General features: G+C 44.8%; 1 protein-coding gene across 3 annotated transcripts in view; it reads left to right on the forward strand.

Annotated features, from left to right (window-relative positions):
• The window catches only part of DNAH9 (dynein axonemal heavy chain 9), a 175,424-nt gene that overhangs the window by 123,098 nt on the left and 30,589 nt on the right, over nt 1-21,737 (forward strand). For all 3 annotated transcript variants that reach the window (XM_031556283.1, XM_019621575.1, XM_019621578.1), the window contains 3 exons: nt 9,192-9,385; nt 13,454-13,602; nt 16,176-16,303. In XM_031556283.1, the coding sequence (XP_031412143.1) occupies nt 9,192-9,385; nt 13,454-13,602; nt 16,176-16,303 (471 nt within the window). The remainder of the gene's footprint in view (nt 1-9,191; nt 9,386-13,453; nt 13,603-16,175; nt 16,304-21,737) is intronic.

Genomic DNA, 21,737 nt, shown 5'->3' on the forward strand with positions numbered 1-21,737 from the left:
GTGTTATCTTTTGTTACATCTGATTATATTCTTGAAAAAACAGGTAGGTTGCAGGCTTCCTAGTGCCTCTTTAAGCCTGGAGTGGGAACTGAATTCAAACCAAGTGCAGGCTGAGAAAAAACTTCTCTGAGCTCAACTTGATTCTGTCCATCAATCAGCCTGTATGGGAGAAGGTAACTCCTGCCAGCCCCTATTGAGGCACATTCATTAGCTTTGGAGCGAGGGGAGAGCTTAGCAGAGGACACAGTTGTTAGCTTCAGCACGAATACTGCCTCTGGGACATGGGAGGGGTGTTAAGGGCAGAACAGGGAGAAAATTGCACTGTTTAATGAAAACAGTACCCTTTGCTGGGTCCCTGGCTCCAGTATTCAATAGTGCTGGTCATTTCAGTTGTAAGGCTTGTCTACTGCGGGTATTTAATAGTGATCTCTTGAGAAGTCAGAAGTATTTTTATACTCCAGATGAGGTTTTCTGTCTCTTTTCAATTTTCTTTGTTACAACATGTTGTGCTTCCATCAACTGCCGTGCTCCCAGTTCTTAACTTGAAAGTTGTTATTTCTGTTGATACTTCTGATTTCTTCAGTACGTGCAGGCTTGTCTGTGTGTGTGACTGGTGGTCGCCTTTAGCAATAAATGTATGGCCACACCATAGGTACGACAGTGCATAGGATGACAGGCCACAAGCACATACAAGAGGCCACTTTAATATTTCTATTGCAAGATGGAACTTGAAACAGGATTGGTGTAAAAGTGGTCTTTGTAGATTTGTCCTCATTTCTTCTCCTTTTCTTTACTTGAAGATCTCCAGAGCCATAAGATCACAGAAACTGAGTTTAGAAAGGACCTCTGGAGACCTTATTGTGACCTTCCAATACTTAAAATGAGCTTGTAATCAGGAGGGAAATAGACTTTTTACACGTTCTAATAGTGATAGGACAACAAGTTTAGTTATAGTTTTAAACTAAAAGAGGAGAGATTTAGGTTAGATGTTAGGGGGAGACTTTTCACTCAGAGGATGGTGAGGCCCTGACACAGGCTGCCCAGAGAAGTTGTTCATGGTCCATCCCTGGAGGTGTTCCAGGCTGGGATGAATAGGACCTTGGCAACCTGATCTAGGGCCTGATTTAGTGGTTGGCCGCCCTGCCCATGGCAGGAAGTTGAGTCTGGATGGTCTTTAATGTCCTTTCTAGCCCAAATGTAGTATGATTCTATGAGGTTACCTGGTCCAACCCCTGCTCCAGCAGAGGCACCCAGGGTAGGGTGCCCAGGGCTATGTCCAGGCAGCTTTTGGAAATCTTCAAGGAGACCATACAGTCACTCTGGGCAACCTGAAGATGAGGGTGTGACCTGTGAGGATTATCTGAAATGATGCCCCGAGGTCCCTTCAGCCCAATCTACAACCCAGTCTGCGTGTTACTCTGCTCTGCGGTTGTATGGAGAGCTGGGACAGTCAGACAGGCCATGCCATGGTTCTGCTCTGAGCACAGACGTACAAATTATGGAGTTCTGTGTGCCTCTGTGGTCCTTTCTTTCATGGCTTAGTGTCAACCGGCCCTTTTTAGATGATCAGGGTGGGTCTCAGGCAACTAAGGCTAACTCAAGGTTGGTGAATGGATTTCCCTGTGCCCTGCAGTGTTCTCTGCTGCAAAATGCTCCCATGCTTCAACTCCCTTTGTGCCATTCCCTTCCTAGGGAACCATACCCACATTGCCCCGTAGCCTTGTTTTCCTGCAGAACCGTGGTCACAGATTAACCCTGTGTGCATCTGGCTTCCAACCTCAGCAGCCCTTTCCCTCAGGCAGCTCTGGATCTCTGTTGTACAAGCACACGCTTCCCAAGTGATTGCCTTTGTGATATTTTCTGCAGCGCCTCTTCATTGCCAAACGCAGATGTGTCCCATAGGATAAGTGAAGCTAGTTAATATACAACAAGGATACACCTGGCCAACTCGGATTACTTCTTCATCCCAATCATTCCCCTCATCTTTTTCTGAAGAGGAAGAATTTTCATTATGTAGATATGAAAACGCTACTGAAAGGGCATTGTTTAATAAATGCGATGTTGAATAATGAGCTCTAAATACTGAATTCAGCTTTCAAGGAGAACAGCAGCAGACAAAGTAGCATATTAACTCCAAGTTTATAATTTTGCAGAGTGCAGGTGATGAGATTGTGCGTGTAGTTTACGAGATAAAATACGAAATCATATATTTTACATTTAAGAAAACTGGATTTTCTTGACAAAATAATAGAAAGCTCTTCCAACTTTTCCTTTATATATTTCTAGGACACTGAGATTTTTCATTCTTGTCAAAGATTCATTGTGATACAATCTGCTGCACATATTGTGGTCTTTGCACATAAGCAAGGTCCTTTGATCAGGCTGGTCAGATATAAAAGACTTGCAGCTCACGGCTTCCTACGTACGTTTATTATTATTATTATTATGCCAGAGAATCAGTCTTAATTAAATCTCTTCTATTAGCTCAGTTCTGAAGATGTACAGCCTTTTAGAGCATCTTTGATAGGAAGCATTGATTATGACACTCTGGTGTGCGTTTATCTGCTCTCATCGAGAAGTTTCCTAAGGACATTAATCTGTCCTCACCAGCCCTCAAGTTTTGGAGAAGTGCTCACAGTGTCTTACAGAAATAATAATTGAAATCATTCTACCTTTTGTTTCCTTTATTTTTTTAACCTGGTGGCTAATAATCTAATGTTTATCTGAGATACAGCAGAGATTGGGATCGCATCAAATATTTAAAGGCATACTTTGTCAGTTTGATTGCAGATTGGAAATTGGGTTTTTCTGGATATATCTTGGGCCGTGTCCTTCACGTTCAGTGCTCCCTGCCATGCCATGGAGCCTGCTGTTAGTTGGTTATTTTGAATGTAAAGTTTCTTTCTCCCTTAAATGTAAGGGAAGATATAGCTTTTTGGGGTATCTTTCAAACGTCCAGTATTTCTTTTCTTAGTCATTATGTATCTTTTAAGTCGTGTCGCTTTGCTTGAAAGACAGAATCAAAAATCAGTTGCAGTGCACTCAGGAAAAGATGCACTTGGGCCCTAGAGTGACTGTGGAGAAACCTGATGGCTGATCCCTGCGAGCAAGGGAGTGCTAGCAGCCATCCCATGTTGGACACCAAGTACTGTACCACAGTGCGTTTGGAAAGGCAGCAAAGGAGGATGGCTGGAGTTTGGCTCCTCTTTATAAGCTCCTCCAGATCTGCTGTAAAGGACCTGCTGGAGCTCCTTGTTTCTGTGACGTGGTGGAGTTGAGAAGTATTTGCTGTGCTTGGCAGTGTTGGGTCGCTGTGAAGACTGCAGATGAAGCGTCCAGTTAAGCTGTGATGTCTCTGGAAGCCCTGCTGGTAGCACCAACGCTCTACCTGCATTGAAGCACATGAAGCCTTTTGTGAAGGCACTTGTGATCTGTGGATCATCCCCACTGAGTGCACCAGAGTGCTCCAATGACCCACAGTACTGCCAGTAGCAGTTCCAGTCCTCCGGTGAATATAGTCTGACAGGACCATGGGCACACACTCAGAGTTGGCCATTTCTCTGCTGGAGCCTGATTTGATCTTTGAGTATTGCATTTTAAGAAGGATGTGTGGCTTCTGGAGACAGGAGAGAGCATGAGAAGTGTCGTGGAGATATGGCTGCAAGGAGAGATTGAGGAGAAGCAGAGAGGTGATGTCTGAGAGCCTGGAGACAGTCTTCAAAAGGGCTCCTCTGAGGGGGAAAAAGCCATCAGTTGTTGGAATCAGTAGAAGACAGAACAAAAGACATCTTAGAGTACTGCAGGAAAGACTCACACCAGACATCTGGGCAATCTGTGATGGAGGACAGGAAAGGACTCATAGCACAGACTTCTTGGTGGCTTCTGTTGCTGAAGTAGTTCTGTTGGGTCAGGCCAAGTGCCCCGAGGAGCTCTGCTTCCTCATCCGCTTCTGGGTTTGGCTGCAGTGATGTGAGCTTGTCAGTCAGCTTTTATTGAAAGAAATGAGGAAGATTAGAAAAGCATTTTTGTGCTGAGGGGTGATTGAAGTTTGTCAAAACCATCATGTCTTTATTTTTACCTTCAATAGAGGTGTCCTCACGAGTTGAATAATTCAGGCAGTGCAGCTAAAGAGAAAATAACATCTTCGGTGAATGAATAATACAAACCAAAACCTAGTGGGAGAAAGATGGCAAATAATCCATCATTTTCTACATGAATCCTCCTAGTTAACAGTAGTATTCAAATGGAACAATTCATCTGCCTATGTGTCCCCTTCCTGAATGACCCAATCTATCACTGTGAGCCGGATGCAAGTTTGGCTTTGCCATTCTCCAGGAGCTTTCTCCAGCTGTGAGGGTGTTAGTTTCCTTGGGAGATGTGACCCACCCAACTAATATTTACAATAAACAGGCATAAGCGGAGCTTACCATGTGGGTGGACAATGTGAGAGCACCTTTAGAAGGTGTTTTGAAAACACCTGAGGCCATTTCCAAGTGTCTGATGTTCATGCAGCCACTCTGCAAAGTTCACACCCTTGGACAGAGAGATCTGAGGATGTTGTGCTCATTTTTACAGTTGATCAACAACTGTAACTGTGGCTAATAATTAGGATTTAGTCATCTCACAGACTCTTAAAACTGGGGGAATATTGAATGTGTCTCTCCAGTGTTCTCCAGTTGTGACTGGGAGCCATGTGATGTTTGGTGCGTTCCTTCCAACCTCAGTGTTCTTTAACTGTAGGGCTCACTTGTAAGGCAAGACAGATCCAGAGCTCAGACTGGGAGTATGAGTCTCTTACAAACTGAAGACTCAGAAAGTAAGGATAGCTTAAAAAAAAAAAAAAGAGAATTTCCATTTTTTTATTATTATTTTATTGTGTCTTTTTTAGAAACCAGCCTTATGACTGCTGGGGAACTGGGTGAGTGGTGTTGGATGCTCACTGTGGCAGCTCTGGGTTTACTTCCCACGTTTTCTGTGTCAGGGTGCAGCATGGCAATGGAATCTGGTTTGGTTTCCTTTGCCTCAGAGCTTTTCTCGAGCTGGATGACACTGGGGAAAGGTATTTGAAATTATGGAAGTAGTTTAAAACACAAAACCATATTTTGTTATCCCTTAGCGACAGTGCAAGAAAAAAAACTGAGATAATCTTCCTTTTTATTTAGATTCTGTAAAATGTTACAAAGCAACATCTGAACTTGGGACCAGTTTTGACCATATGGTGTCCTGAGAATAACTGCCTTTTGTGATAAGAGGATGTGTTTTCTCTAATAAATTTACAAAAGCTCGTTGCAGCGTGTCTGGCACCAGAAGATAAATTGCATGAGGTTGCAGTGACACCAGAGCTTGGAAGTCGTTCTTTCCCCTGGGGGCTCAGCCTGTGCCCTGGGGGCAGCAAGCAGAGGGGAGCTGAGTACATCATTGCTCATCTCTGTGCCCTTCTGCCTGGGACCTCGGGCCATCCTCACATCCCCTTCTTGGGGCTCTTTGCAGCAATTCCCTCTTCCTTCTGGCCCCAGGTTGACTCTCTAAAGAGCTGTGTGTTAGTGGCACCATGTAGGCACATCCGCAGCTGTTCTGCAGTGGCAGCCAGGGTTTCCTTCTCCAAGATGATGGCTGATGCATGTTCTATTCCCTACAGCTGTAGGGGAAAGAGTGCTTTGCATTTGCGAGCTTGTGAGATTCACAGAACTGCTGACATTTCAGCTCCAATTTAAAGTTGGTTCTGACTTAGATGAGAAACTGTCAAAGAAAACTGAAGTGATAAAGCAAATTGTCTGTGATTCAGTGGATGAAAAATCACTCTTTGAGAAAACAATGATCTGTGCCCTGACATGTGCAAAGAGCCCTGTTTTGCTGGCAAAGTCTTACTTTGGGATAGAATCCCCAGACCCTCCTGCTCCAGCCATCGGGGACAGACACAGCGTGGGCTGCAAAGGCTGGAGCTGCATTCTCCAGTCCTCTTGCTCATGTTTTATTTTGGTTAATGCTTTTTGTCTCTCTCAATTTCCATGACGACTCTGGTTGACAGGTTTGTTCTTTGCTATGTTGACAAAAATAGCCACTGCTGTACAGGTTGGTCTGTCCCAGTTCATGCCTCTGCTTCTCCTGCTGCTGTATTATCACCAGTCTAAGATTCTTGGATAATAACACAGCAGTGGTATTGAAAGGTAATTAATATTCACAGAAGGATTACTGATAGCTTTTACTGCTCCAGCTTTTAAATAGTAACGTGTCTTATTAACACCATCAGTCCTAATAAATGCAATTTAAATTGTTGACTAATGAAAATTTCAGTGTTAGTTTATATAATACAGACTTTATGCTTGCTATTAGAGCTCTCTTAATTCTGCAACATGTTGTTCAGGGAGAGAGAAACTATTATCTCTGATTCTGTCTGTCAATTTGAAAGAAGAAAGCAGTTTTTCAGAGTCTCTTGGTAACATCATCAAGAGACTTCTCGAAGCAGCGGTAGCCAAAATTCTGAAGTTTTACTTTAATTCACTTCAAGAGTCAACAGCTTAGAAACGTTTTATACCAGCACTTTTGCTGATGAGTCTATTGAATTCAGCATTTGGCACCGATTGTGTTCAGCCAGGAGAGGTGCATCAGATGTATTTACTGCTGCAAGAACAAGGCAGTAAATGCAGGGCAGGCTGTGCTCCTGCAGGTTTCAGTCTCTCGTGTTCTGCACAATGCTTTCAGCTGTGATGTGGTGCTGATACAAGAGCTGTGGCTTCTGTCTCTGGAATTTCTCCACGTCAGTGCTAATCCACACATGGCAGCAGCATCTGTTGGGTCCCTGCCTTGCTCAGGCTTTTCACACAGTTCTTGGCGTGCCTTGGGCATGGAGGTGAGCCAGCCCAGCCTGTAGCTGCTGAGTGGTATTGCAAGTGATCCATTCTCTTCTTTGTAGAGCTATTAATGAAATCGTGATTTTGGGCAAGGCTTGATTCATTGCAGGAGCATTGTATAAAAGCATCTCTGTGTTCCTGTAGCTCTGGCTGTGGTCTTAGAGCACTTGACCTGTGAGGAAAAGTGTAGGTTGGACTGACCGCCTCCTGAGGGTTTCTCCAACCATTTTTCTGTGATGCTACAAGTGTTGTGTTCAGCAAACATCCTGTGTCAGTGGCACCCACTGCGAACAGCTTTGTGACCTCTTTCTTTCTGTCATCTGCTGGTGTTCTCACTGCTGGAAATGTGAACTCATTCGTTATAAGGAGCCCTTTTGCTGGAGCATGGCTTCTGAATAAATTCAGTCAGTTAGAAAGACCAAGGTTCCTCATGTGAAGCCTTTCCAGAAGGGAAAGTGTAGCTTTCAGCTGCACACTCTGGCCTCTAGTGTCTTCCACCTCATTTGCAGCAGCCCCATATCCACAGCAATCTCAGCAGCTATCAGGACATCTACATGACTTTCAAAGCCCTTTGGTAAGTGTGTATTTTTTTCAGTTGATCTCAACAAGGTGTGACACCAACATTTTTCAAGGCGCTTTCTTGGTGCTTTCTTTTTGTAGAGGAGCTATATGGGATGTGAGCTGGAACATTAATGGTGCAAAACACCTCTGCCCATCAAGAAGCTTCTGCTCTGCTGTGAGCGTGTCCTTGTATAAGACAGCTCATTCGCTGTCTTATACTCCACTTGTCTCTTCCTCTTCATGTTCAACTGCTTGCAGCTTCAGATTATGCAAAATGTCCTCAAGATGTTTGTTTCAGTGAGAATTTTGCTTGAAATCCACAGGAACTTCACAAGCTGTGCAATACGTTTTGCTACAACTTGTATGAAAGATATTTTGGATTCTCCCCTTTTCCGTGTACTGTTCATAGTTGCTGTGGCAGGAACATTAGAAAAATAGCTGCATTTTCATTGAAATTATCAATTATTCCCTCCATTGCTCATCTGTACATCACTTTGGAACGTTCCACAGCTATCTGTTCTGCTATAGGCTTGTAACACCAGTGAGTGAATCTTTGTGTGTATTTGGCGAGTGAAATGCTCTGTGAATTACACTGTCACAGCAGTCTGCACGTGTCTATATAGGACATATAAGTACCAAGGCAGCACCCAACTGTGTGGAGTTTGCAGTGCATTTGCAGAGATTTGTGGTCACCTTGACTGGATGGTGAAGTCTCAGCATTGTGGTTTCTCACTGTGTGAGTGCCCAAAGCCCAAAAGCAGGTTTTACCATCAGTTATGATTTTGGCTGCACAGTTTTCTTTGTTGGAGCAGCAAGGAGGCATTGCAGACCTGCAGCTCACAGGATTGCCAGAGGTGAGTGTGCTGTCCTGCCGGAGGTGAGCTCAGCATTTCCAGTTCCCATCCAAATGACTCGTTTCTGGAATAGCTCATAGTAGCAAGTGCCTGCTACCCAAGTTGGTTGGGATCCAGGTTTGAAACAAGAAATGCAGATTTCCTCTCACTTTGGGTTATGGAAAGCTGCATTGCAGATGATGCCAAATTTTCCTCTGTTGTCACTTCCAAACTCCCATTTGCAGTGACTGTGCTGCAGAGGAGCTTTGGATGCAGCCATAGCTTCACTGGAAGGGGAAGGTCCTTGCAGTGATGCGGGTGAGAATATCTGGGGAGGCTGTCCTGGGTGCTGTTTAATGTCAGATCTGACATTGTTGGGGCAGCCAGTTCAGAAGACGCAGGTGGCAAAAAACCTCAGGGTGGGTACATTCCACAACTGCTCATCTCACCCTGAAGTGGTCCTGTAAGGGTCCCGTGCTGGTTGGTACCTGTTGATGTGACAGTGTGCTGACAACAGAGGTGGGAAAAGGAAAACAGACAAGATCTGATCCTGGGAAGGTTCTGCTTGTGGCTCACAGGTTCCAGCTTTGACCTCTCCAATGGAGCAAAACATGAGCAGACAGTAAAACCAGAAAAACAGTTCAAGTGCACATAGGATTGTTCTTCTGTTACAGGACTAAAGGTAACGGCTTTAAGTTGCGCCAGGGGAGATTCGGGTTGAATATTAGGAAGAATTTATTCTTAGAAAGAGTAGTAAATGCATTGGCACAGCTGTCCAGGGAGGTCACTGTCCCTGGAGGTGTTCAAGGAACATGAAGATGTGGCACTGAGGGATGTGGGTCTGTGTGCATGGTGGGGGTGGGTCAGTGGCTGGACTACATGATCTTACAGGTCTTTCCAACCTTAATGATTCTGTGGTTCTGAAGACCTTCCTTTAATTTTCCAGGCTCTCTCATCCATGGAGGAGTTCAGAAACCTGGATCGGGATATTGAGGGCTCCGCAAAACGGTGGAAGAAGTTTGTTGAATCTGAGTGTCCTGAAAAGGAGAAGTTCCCCCAGGAATGGAAGAACAAGTCAGTTCTGCAGCGCCTGTGCATCATGCGGGCCATCCGGCCCGACCGCATGACCTACGCTGTCCGGTGAGGGCACTTCTCACTATCTCAGTCCATTCTCTTGCTTAACAGGCAACACTGGGTCTGTGTTTTCTAGGGAATAGGAGTAATTCAGGAATATGTTTGGATTTATTTATGATAGAGTATAAGTTTTACAGAATGGTTTTCTATAATGGGATCATTGCTGAATGAGTTATCTCTGTCAGCACTTCTCATTTAGTTGGAATTTCCTGCCTAACGAAATCTAACCCCAGCATGGCTAATGGTGATGGAAGCAGTACTGCTAGCACTAGGTGAGGAGCAGACATACCAAGTCAGAAACAGGCACTGTCATAGAGGTCTTACATATTCACTGGAGTCTTTTTATAATTCATGAAGGTCAGTATTGTTTACTAGAATGCTTGTGGCCATTGTTCCTTAGGTGCAGGAATAAAGTACCGAAGTAAAGGGAAGTTTTATAGAGATGCTTTGTGTGTTGTTGTTTTTTTTTGTTGTTGTTGTTGTTTTGTTTTCTTTAAATTCAAAATTTATGTGATACTAGTTGAGAAAGTTGTAGTTGTAAATTATGTATTAAAGGTAACTAGGCAAGTCTAAACTTCATAAAGATATGCAAAAGCAGTGTGGCTAATATGGCTGTTCCAGGAGAAACTAAAGGTCTCTGACTCCGTTAGGACTTGTTTTTTCGTTCCTTGTCCTAGTAGTCTATCATCTGACATTTCTGCTTATTCCACTGCCTCTCAGATAGCTTAAATTGCTCCACCATCTGGCATGTGTGATTGTCAGCCCATGAGCTACGCTTCTGTTTGTGTTTTAAGATGCACAGAAAAACATGGGCAAGATTTTGAGTGAAGTATCACTATGGCCAATGTTACTGTATTTTATTCAATTAAATGATGAAATTGATTATCATTATACCATTCTAAACTACCTTCTTTTTCATTAGTTACTGTTTTGGAGCTTTGTATGTTCTCTCAGCTTAAAGAATTACTCTTCTTTTTGCTATTTAGCTTGAGTAAAACACGCTCTTGTCCTTCTGAGCATTTAAGTGCCTGTTTCACTTAAAGCAAGTTTAATTCATTCCTTTCAGTCAAAATGCTGTATAGCTCAAATACTTGCATAGCTCAAAAATAACTGGAACATGAAGTTTCAATTCCTTTCATACTTCTCTTTTGTGAAAAGGTAAGAGAATCCGAATTCAAAAATTTGACTGAATATTTTTAGGGTTTGGGCACATCAAGCTTTTTTGTTTGCACGAGAACATTTGAATGTGGTTTTTGGTAGTGTTTCTTACTTAGAAATAGGTTAGAACATAAACCTTTTCAAATAGTAACTTTTACAGTGCCCTCTCCAAGACTCAGTAGATGCTTGTGACTAAAATTCTTCTTGAAATTCAACACAGTCATGAAGTAGTCCCAAACATTCTAGGTAGAGCTTTTGTATCAGAGAACCATAGAATGGCTTGGGTTGGAAAGGTCCTTAAAGCCCACCCACTTTCATGCTCCTGCTGTTGGACTGGTTGTCACCCTCTAGTTTATGTTACCCAGGTTGTTTAGGGAAACAAACCTCCCCAAATCAAATGGATAATTCTTAGTGGTAACAATGCCAGCCAAAATGCCTTTGACTTCCTTTTTCCTTCATGGAAGTATCATACTCCTCAGACCTTTCTTCAGCCAGCAGCCTGGCTAGAACAGGTGCTGATCCATTAGAGAAGGCAATTGGTGTTCCTAAGAGATTCACCTCTCTGAAAAACACCCCCATCTGTTCATCTGTCCTTCTGTCTGTAAAACCTGGTATTCTGACAGAAAGAAAATGTCTTTGAATTGGATGTAGTAGCATTCCCAGTAACCATGACACAGTTGGGCAGCAGTCCCCTGGTATCCCTTTCTTCCATGTGTCTTCAAAACCATATTGAGTCTCTTACTGTTGAAAGAGTGGCAATTCTTCCAGCAGAGCACCAGGGAGTTGCATCTCCTGCCCTAAGGACTTCAGCCTTGGCAACCGTGGTTCAGCCAGAAGTGCTGATCATTGCATCTAATCAAATTAATTGACTTTTTGATAGTTTATTCTGCAACATTACTGGATGCCACAAGTTGTCTTGCAGTTCTCAACTTGCTGATCTCTTCTTTCTGTGTATCAGTTGTCTCTACTTGTGCTAAATACCTAATTGATCATCAGTGAACTCACTGTAAGTACTGTCATAACTATAGAATCATAGAATGGTTTGGGTTGGAAGGGACCTTTAAGATCACCTAGTTCCAACCCCCTGCTATAGGCAGGGACACCTCCCTCTAGACCAGGTTGCTCAGAGCCCCATCCAGCCTGGCCTTGAATGCTACCATGGAAGGGGCATCCACAGCCTCTCTGGTTAACCTGTTCCAGTGTCTCCACTACCCTCACAGATATTATTCCTAATATATAATCTAAATCAACCCTCTTCCAGTTTAAAGCCATTTAAACCTTCCTGCCTTTCTGAGATAGGTGCTTGGCAAGTGCTTGAGTGCCTTTAAGGAGTCAAGGAGGAATTCAGTAACTGAAACAAAGATGCCCAGGGGCTTTTTAGATGCCCTAGGATATCCTGACCTAACCTCTAGCTGCTGTGTAGAAAGGTGAAAGACTCTTTGTGTCCCATGTTGCACGTACCAGAATTATACAGATGGTCTTTAAAGCTCTTTGGAGTCTAAAATGACATCCTCCCTACGCCCATGTACAGAATTTTTGTCTTTATCTGGCTTGGAAGTTAGAGTTTTTGTCACTTCTCATGGCAGATCCCTGGGGATCTTTGCACAAGCTGTGCCTCAGTTATGGCACATGTGTAAATTCCTCACTCATGAGGGGACTACACAGAGCATAGAAAAGCTGCAAGCCACTCAACACATCTGAAGACAATGCCTTTTAGTGGCACCATCATTCAAGTCCTCCTGCTTATCCTGTGGGCTGCCTCTATGAAGCACCAAGTGCAGCCTCCATCCCCATTGCTGAGGGCAGGCTCTGCTTTCCTGCACTGTGACTCATTTTGGAGTCCCCAGGACATATTAATTGTATTTCTGAATCTCCAAAGCATTATTTCATGTAGGATGTTATGACCTTGTATCTCACAGATTTTCTTAGATGTTGTACACTGAATATCTTCATTAGCTCTTCAGGTAATCTTGACCCAAGCCAGAAAAATCTACTTTGAAGAGTCACCAAACAAATTGGAATTTCTTCCTTTTGCAATCCCTTAGGCATTTCTATTCCACTTGCCTTTCACTCGTCCTTGAAGAAGGCTCTCAGCTCTCTTAGAAAGAATTTGGCTGCCTTATTCTGGTATTATCCCCAAGTTGAAAACTGGTTGATGTTTTTGTTCCCCTGGTACCGAGTTTTCAAAAGGCTGAGTCATGCATCTCTGCTAGAAAAGCAACTGCTTGTTCCTGGGCTTTGAATGTAATGCTCCTGCATTTGAATCAATGTTCACTGTACCATCCTTGTATAAAGCAGTGATTTTTGGTAAGCTCACCCCAGGGAAATTCAGCCTGGCCATTCTCCATACTCTGCTCTCTGTTCAGGCAGCTCCTGTTCGCTCTGTTCTATTTTTCCTTGTGACTCTCATGCAGAGACTCGGCAACACGCACAGGATATTCTTAGAGCTCTTCCCTTTTATCTTCCCAGAACAAAGCAATTTTCTAAATCGTCCGGACTTTTTGTGGCTTTTGGTGCTAAATCTAAAGGAATGCTGCTTCCTCTCAAACTGGATTACAAAGTACGCTGCGGTTTTCTGTGCATCAGCTTAACCATTTCTTCTCTCCTATCTGTGTAATTACCAAACCAGTGCTTGCAGCAGCGAGGTCCCACTGCTTGTCCTTCTCACTTGGTTGTTCATCACAGATATTTCTGTACCACAGGCCATTCACACCTGTAGGAAGTGCCAGAAATTGCTAGCAAAGGATAGATCCCAGAGCCTGGGCTCCAGACCCTTCCTAAACTGATTTTATCCTCATTTATTTGAGTGTCTCATTTATTTGAATCAGCAAAAGCAAAATTAGCTGATTATTTGCATGGGAAGCTTTCTTTCCTGACCTGTAGTCGATTGGCAAAACTTCTTTCTCTTTCTGACAGAGATTTTGTAGAAGAGAAGCTCGGCAGTAAATTTGTGGCTGGGAGACCCCTGGATTTTGCAGCTTCCTTTGAAGAATCGGGACCTGCAACCCCAATGTTTTTTATCCTGTCCCCAGGTGTTGACCCACTCAAGGATGTGGAGAAACAAGGTAAATGAATCATGGCTGCAGGCGTATCACAGAACTGCTTTGTATCTTCTGCATAATTATCTTGGCATGATGTGGGTTTTTTTTTCCTCATCTGTTTGTAGATAATGGAGTAATCCGGTAAAAATAGATAATTGTGAGAGGATGTCATTTGTTTCTCATTGTTTTTTTGTTGTTGTTGTTTTTGTTTTCTTCCTTCAAGGCTTTTGGATGTTCATCTAAAGTTTAAATTAAACTTGCTTCTTTCTTGCAATGCTGAGATTCCCAGTGTGGTTCACACTGCAACGATTTCTGAGCCAGTTTTGTACACAACCTATAATTTACGTCAGAGGTATCCAATACACTGCCAGGTAGCTAAAAATAAGCAGCAGCTCCCTGTTGCATTCTGCTGGTAAGAGGCAGAGTGTCTGGTTTTTAATCTCATCTTTCCTGAGCTGTTTTTGGTGTGGGTGCTCTGGTGATGTGCCGTCACCCTCAGAGCTCAGGTGCACCTTGGAGGTTTTGCAATTTGAGAGTCCAGCAATGGCTGTGATGCAGCCCAGTGCTGTACTGTGAAGCTGCCGATGTGCAGAACTCGGCTCCAGGTCTCAGCTTCACTTTGGAAGCATTTCTGTTTTCAGCCTGAACATCTGGAAATGGGGACAGCTTCACACTGCACTGCTGCCAAGTCGAAGTCATTGCAGGCACTTAGTTTGAGACTGTTACAGCAGACCAGCTCTGTCCCTCTGGAGCTGAGGTTGCCTTTGGGTACTGCCTCAGGGTGGGTGCACAGTGCTGTTGTGCTTCTCACGTGTCCTTTCTCCCGCTCCAGCTGTGCACTGCCCACGTCTCCAAGACCATTGCTCATGGACAAGGAGTGTTGTCAGCAGTTCGGAGTGTTGTCTGAGTTATGTGTCAGACTAGCACAGTAGAACTACTGGCCAGTTTATTGTGGGCAGATCTCCAGGCTAATGCTCAGCAGGGCTGGTAGCCCCAGCAGAGAAACCAGCAGCACTGATCTGAGGCACTGTGCGGGCGTGTGGTCAATGCCTGCCTGAGCTGCAGGTTTGCTTTCCTCTCTGTGGTGCACCTTTGGGTCATCCCAAATAATGTTCAAGTCAGTCCCAACCTAGGCAGTCATAGAATCATAAAATGACTTGGGTTGGAAGGGACCTCAAGGATCACGAAGCTCCAATTCCCTGCCACATGCAGGGCCAGCAACCTCCACATTCAATACCAGCCCAGGCTGCCCAAGTCCCCATCCAACCTGGCCTTAGACACCTGCAGGAATGGATGGGGCATCCACAGCCTCTCTGGGCAGCTGTTCCAGCACCTCACCATTCAAGTGCTACATGAGCAGCAGTGCTACTGGGCCACAGGGCAGTTCTGGGCTTTGAGCTCTGTTTCGTTCTCTTTCTGCCCCTGTGTCAGGTCCCACTGCTGTGAATTGAAGGGGACTCTATGGGGAAGGCCCTGCCTTGTGTCTGGCTTCCCACTGGAGCACATTGATGCTCCTTTCTCTCACTGTCACTTTCTATTATGTGTGATGAAGCATTAAATTCCAGCTGTGAATTATTTGATCAGAATGGTAAGATATATTTGTGTGTAGCTGAGCACCTGGGTTAGTCAGCCAGAAAAGTTACAGCAAGTAAAAGTGAGAGAAATCTGGCAAAATGAAACCCTTGCTTTGGCGCAGCTGCACTGCCCTTAGGCCTTGCTGGGATTTGTCCAGACTCATTATTCAGTATTTTCTCCACCCAGTGTCCCTGCTGAGGACAGCTGCCTGCCCCACTCCCTGCTCTCTCTCCTGCAGGAGGAAGGCTGGCATCACCTGGCTGGGGTGATCATGCTGCCTTCTGTGAACTTGCCTCGTCCCTCCTTGAGAGGATGGGTCCTGAAGGCAGCGTTGTTCTGTGCAGAGCAGATCAGCGGCTCTCAGAGTTGGTCGGCAGCCCGAGATAGTGAGAAGGAAAACTGGAAGTTCTCAAAGATGGGCAAAACGGTGTCCCAGGGTTTTTTATCTAGTGAGGCTAAGTGGAAAGTGTAAACAACTGGAAGGGATTGGATGTTCGTTTTATGTGTTACCATCTGTTTCCAGTCTTGTACCAAGAGATCAGGCTTGCTAGACAAATCTTCTCCTTTTTTTTATTCTAAAACTTGCCTGGAAGCCCTGGCCACCCGTTCCCTTTCTGCTGCCTGCTCACAACCAAAAGGGCTCCTGCCCTCGCTGCTGGTTTGAGCACACGTTCACATGGCACATTTCCCCACTGAACAATATTGTGTTCAAAGCTTATTTAATCAGCAGGAAATGATTTTAATTTCCTACAGCTGTAAAATATGTTTTTACACAAGGTTACAGGGGAATAATGTTCTTTAAACAAGAGGCACTTTACCTTTGTGTTGATTTCAGTCTTTAATTAAAAGTAGTTTGGAGGAAGCCAGTGCTGTTTTCAGTGCTTTGGCAGGGGGAGAGACAAGATAACTCTTGTGAGAGGTGTGATAGCTCTTTGTGAGGTTTCTGAAAAGGCTGAACTCAGCCTGGCTACTGCTGTTCCAATTAGAAAGCATTGAACACCACTCTTTTCTTTTTCTTTTAGGGAAGAAACTCGGTTACACATTTAACAACAGGAATTTCCACAATGTGTCCCTGGGACAAGGCCAGGAGGTGGTTGCTGAGCAAGCTCTGGACGTGGCTGCAGCAGAGGGGCACTGGGTGATCCTGCAGGTACTGCTGTCTATCGCTGGAAGCAGGCTGGTCGCTCTGCCAGTGTCCAGGTGCTGATTGAGTTAACACAGACAGGTTATCAGTTCTCTCATCAGATGGAACAAGACATTACCTGTGTTTTCAAATCACTGGTCTCTGCTTGTTTCTTGCTGTTATCTTTTGCTTTTTATCAGTCTTTGTCACCTTGGTTCTGTTGCTCTTTGAGCCCTCTGCAGGATGTGCAGTTGTAAGGAGAGCTGGCAAAGGAGATGGTGCTACATTTGCCTATGCTTCTGTTTGCTCCATAAATAAAGGAGCAATGTTCTTGAGAGCTGTTAGAGTTGCTCACTTTCCACCACTCCAAACTTGCTGGTATTTAAATGAGCAAAGAGAAGGTGTGCTCCGCCGTACGAAAGGCAGAGGCTATCAGTGGAGCTGATGCCTTTATGCATCCCAAAACAGGTAAATGCTTACAGCTCTCATCACAGCTCAGCAAAACGATGCCAAGTCTTATAAGGTGTGAGGGGAGCACTGTCTTCAAGTGCTCTCTTGAGTCACTTATTCTGTGAGTGCTTTGATTTGCTAATATGCAGCTTTCATCTCAGTTCTTGGGAATCCCTCTGTTTTCCTCGATGTGGATTTTATAAACATTTATTATCACTGAATTGTTTGTGTAAGGATTAGGCTCAGACAATGCTTGGTGTCCTGCTCTGAGCCTACGGGCTTCGTTCTGGGTTTAAATGAAATGCCATTAATATTTTGATCTTCCTTCATGCTCTTGCTGCAAGCTTCCTCCAAGGTAGACGATTCTGAGCTTGTCAAGAGCTTTTAATAAAGACAGCTGTAATGCTGGCATCTGCTTTTAAGACGGTGAAAAAAATAAGCAAACTTATGAGATATCTTCCATTCAGTATTGCAGAATGAAGTTTTTGGTTTTCTTTCCCGTAATGGGGGGTAGTTGCTGTAAGGGATCTGCAGTGGTACGGAGCTGGCAGGTTGCCCTGGGGCTCGTAGAGGAGCTCATGGCTGCTGGCAGGTTTTGATGCATGGCAGAAACTGAGGGGGTCCCAGCAGTGGCTGTGAGGGCAGGCTGCCACACATCAGTGCTGGGTCTTGTTGGGGGCATCAGTCATCTGGGATTTTCTCTGCTGTCATCACAAAACTGATGGAACTGTGCACATAAATGTTTTAGTTCTATGTTGTTTTAGAACATAGATTGGTTAGATTGGTTTAGAAGAAAGCAACGTAGACAAGACTGATGCTGAGTAGAGGTCAGAGCCCCTTCTTCCTGTCACTGCAGTCATTGACCTCCTGAGCAATCCAGGCAGAGCCTGTGAGCATATGGTGCTGAGGGGTGGTTTGCATCAGGACAGGCTTGGGAACGTCCAGCAGGTGCTTGAGGCTGGCAGTGCCATTCCCCTCCAGGTTCTGCTTTTGGGATCCTGATCAGACATCTGGAAGGACAACAGAGCAAGGGACCTTAGCTGCCCATCAGAAGGGCTGAGCTGCTCAGCTCCAGATCATGCCCATCTCTTTCCAAGGGCTGGATCTTCATGTATAATGAGAAAGAGGTGCTACATGGCTGTCCCCTAACTTGAGCAGCTCATACTCTGTTCTTTTATGGTCAACAGAAATGCATTTGAAATCAGTTCATCCTCTGGACAAAGTTGTTTGCAAGATTGAACATTTTTTCAGGACTGAAATGCTGACTATTCCAGATACTGGTGAATCAGCATCTAAACTCATCACAGCAGGAATCAGTGAGCGACAGTCCCACAAAGGATGCTCCTGTCATTTCAGTCACAGGTGGTCATGGGAAATACTTGCAAATACTTGCCACATGGCAGTTGGTTTGACAAGATCTTTTCTGCGAGGCCTCTGGTGACAGGTGCCATGCAGACTGCTTCAGGAGCATCTGCAGTTCGCTTACACAGCACCTGGAATGACACAGACAACTCAATACGTGAAAACGTCCGAGCATTTTGGATCACTGCTATTTCAGTTAGAGAGAAGACAGAGCAGATCTCCAGGCAATCAGGGTAAATCAAACTCACTGTTTGGAGCCTGTGTGCCATCCACAGGACAGCTACATCCAGGCTTCCCGTTTGCTTTTGAGCAGGGCAAAAGCAGCTGTTAGCTTCACTTCTGTACTTCATCATCCACTGAACAACTCTTCAGGTGACGTGGAGTTGAGCTCCCTGTACAACCATTGAATTTGCTGACTTGTATCAACCCATATACGCGCTCTCCAAGACAAACACTTATTGGGATCACCTAAATGGCTTTTACACATATAGTTTGATTGGAACCAGAAATAATGATAGTCAAGTGCTACAAGCAATAAAGAGTTGGGCAGTTGGCTTTGTGGGAATCAGTTGCTATGGGGTATTGAAACAGTTGGGAACTCCCTACTGTAGGGAGCCACAGGATTGCTATTCTTGTGCCTTGAAGGGCTGCTGACCTGGGGCCAATTCCTCCTGAGCTGTAATGACCAGCCAGCATTGCCTGCTGGATGGCAGCCAGCATCGCAGGAGGCAAATTAAGGAAAGGAGCAAATGACTCTCTGGGGAACCTGAAAGTGGATGTTTTCATGAGTGAATCATTTTACAGGGCAGAACAACAGAGAGCATTTGTCCATTTGTTCTCATGGAAAGAGACGTACCCATGTGTCAGAGCCAAGCCAGCAGTGCTTCCTGCCCCTGCCACCAGCACAGCACTGCCTTGCAGTGTCACAGCTGAAGAGAAAATGGAATCCACGGGCATCACTATTCTCTAAAGGACAGAAGGTCCAATTGCAGAGCAGGAGCCTCTCTATGGCAAACGTGAGGCTGCTGAAGGAGGAAATGTTAAGTGAGAGCCGCAGAGAAGAACCTCAGCACTGGCCCAGCTGCTGCTCTTTTCTGAATCATTTGTTGGCACTGCAGAATCAAGGAAAATCTGTGCTCCTCTGAAATCCATTTAATATCAGGTTCAGCCTCTGGGTCTCTTGGATTATGAATGTGGAAGGGTTTAAAACAGATTTTTCTGGCCATGGTAAAGGCGCAGAATTTCAGTCTCATGCTTTTGCCTGAGACGGGTGCACCTCCATTCCACGTGGCACTGAGCTTCCCCTGCTGACTGTCACATGCAATTTGCAGCAGTCGTAGGGCCTGGTGGGAAGGGGTCTGTGCTGGAGGCAGGACAACAATGAAACTACACCCGAAAAACTGAAGAAAGTCTTAGGTTTTTCATATTCTTTTAGATTTTTGCACCAAGTCATGCTTTTCTCAAGACTCTTTTTTGGTGCCAGGAGAATGCTCGAGTTGCCATTTGGGCAAGTGCTGTTTTTAATTATACTATGAGAGTCAGAAGAAGATTTAGGGACAAAGTGCCCTTGCTGAGAGGCTTCCAAATGAGTGGTGGTGGGGCTTAGGGTCAGGGCAGGGCTGGGTGACCCCCAGCAGGCAGCACCTGAACATCTTTGGTCCCTGGACAGGTCACTAAAGGCTGTCACCAGCAGTTCAAATGGTCTTCATTTCCATGAGAAAGAAACCGAGACAACTACAAATAAAGTACTTTTAAAGCAGGTTTTGTCAAGCATGCAGTCCAGGTGCTTTGGAGTGCTGAAAATCCATTACAAACATCAAGAAAACAATGTAAGTGTGAAAAAATGCATTTATTAGTGTCTCCTCACCAGCAACACCTTGATGTTGTTCTCAGGCTAGAAGAAATTGTCGATAGTTTTTGGATTCTCACTGATAACGTTGGGAGAAGTAAGGTTCTGTCATGTCACAAGGATGGGATACACTCACAGGACATGGGAGATGGAGTTAGGTGCAAACATTTGGGTGATGGATACCAGCTCATGTTGCGGTGGCTCATGGTGTGTCGCATGAAGGGAATGGTGAGATCTGACCGAGGATGGAAAGCTCTTCACCTCCTGGAGGTGAACACAAGAATTCCTCTAACAGCATCTCCCCAGGTCGCTTGTTGTCATCCTCTGGTCCCTGCCTGGAATGCTTTGGCTGTGGGAGTGCTGGTGAGGGCTCTCTCCCAGGGTTGGAAGATTTGATGTCCTTGAGGGCTGGCTGTTGAAAACCCACGCAAATGTACTTTTCTGGAAAACAAGATTTATTAAAAGTAGGAGGAAAATCAGATCAAAGAGAATAATGTGCTCGACTCAGAGAGCTGGATAATCTATGCCTCTGAATATTAAAACACTGATAGAAGAAACTGCGAGTCCATTGCAAGCTTTTGTGATGAATCTGTCAAATCAGAGGATGCCATCTGACTAGAAAATGACGGCTTATTTAGCACATCTTCCAAAAAAGACAGAAGTTACTGGAGCACACTAATTAGTTTAAACGGTATGCAAAGTTTCAGAACAAACTTTGAAGGACGAAATGAGAAATACAGGTAGAAGCATCAATTGTAATAGGAATTTCTAAAGATGGATGAGGTCTATCAGATGGTTTGCACTATGAAGATTACTGACGTTATAGAGAAGATAAATTTGGTGGCCCTCCTTGAGCCAGGGAGCTTGGACCAGGTGACTCCAGAGGTCCCTTCCAACCCTGAGCTTCACTGAAATAAAGATGTGAGCTGTAGTAAGGCTGCAGGTGCCACACAGGGATTCATTAGAGGTGCTGTAGAAGTTGAACTTTGCTAGCAGGATTGCTGAAGAGCAGTCAAGGGACTAATCTCACTTAAAACATTGCATAGGCTCAAAGAAATGACTGTGTGTTGATGGCTTTGCATTGATGCTTGATTACCAGAAGTGTAGTCCATACAGAAGACTGAAATGTGATACAGGGTAGCTGGAACAGACTATAGGGCTACAGTAGTTGAAATAGGATGAAATTTAGTAGAATAGTGCAAAATCATGTGCTCAGGACTAATAGCAAAGGGAAAAAGAACTTTGGACAGGAGAAATCCCTGCTATGAAAGCAGCAGGTATGAACTGGGAGTAGAAGGTGAGCCCACTGCTAGAAGGTTCAGCACAGCGTCCCCATGAGTGTGGTGATAAAGCCCTAACTGCTCTGGTGGGCTCTTGGCATGGACGTTGTATGTCGTATTTCCTCTCTTCCCTGCTGTTCTGATTTTGTAGGCAGCTAACATCACAGCGCGTGCTGCTGTGACTGCACGAAAGCAGGGTGGGAAGTTCTGGCAAAGCATGCAGACCTGGGGCAAACCTGCTTTGTATGGTGAGCCTGTTGTAGGCAGCGTGCTTGTCAATAGCTGTGGGCATCTGCCTTGCAGGCCAGTCATAAGTAGGATGTATCTTTTGTTCTCTCTAGGCACAACTTGGGAAGCTGAGATGGCCAACTGAGTCTGTAAATGTTTTGACAGATGAAATCTGGGGGAAAAATATCTCCTTTCTACGGTATCCCTGAGGAAAGCCTTGCACCTTCCTAGTTGCCTTGGTAGAGGTCACATCCAGCTGCCCTGAGTTCCAGCATCTTGCACACAGCAAGGA

Source organism: Meleagris gallopavo, chromosome 20 (genome assembly GCF_000146605.3).
Source record: "Meleagris gallopavo isolate NT-WF06-2002-E0010 breed Aviagen turkey brand Nicholas breeding stock chromosome 20, Turkey_5.1, whole genome shotgun sequence".
Taxonomy (NCBI): domain Eukaryota; kingdom Metazoa; phylum Chordata; class Aves; order Galliformes; family Phasianidae; genus Meleagris; species Meleagris gallopavo.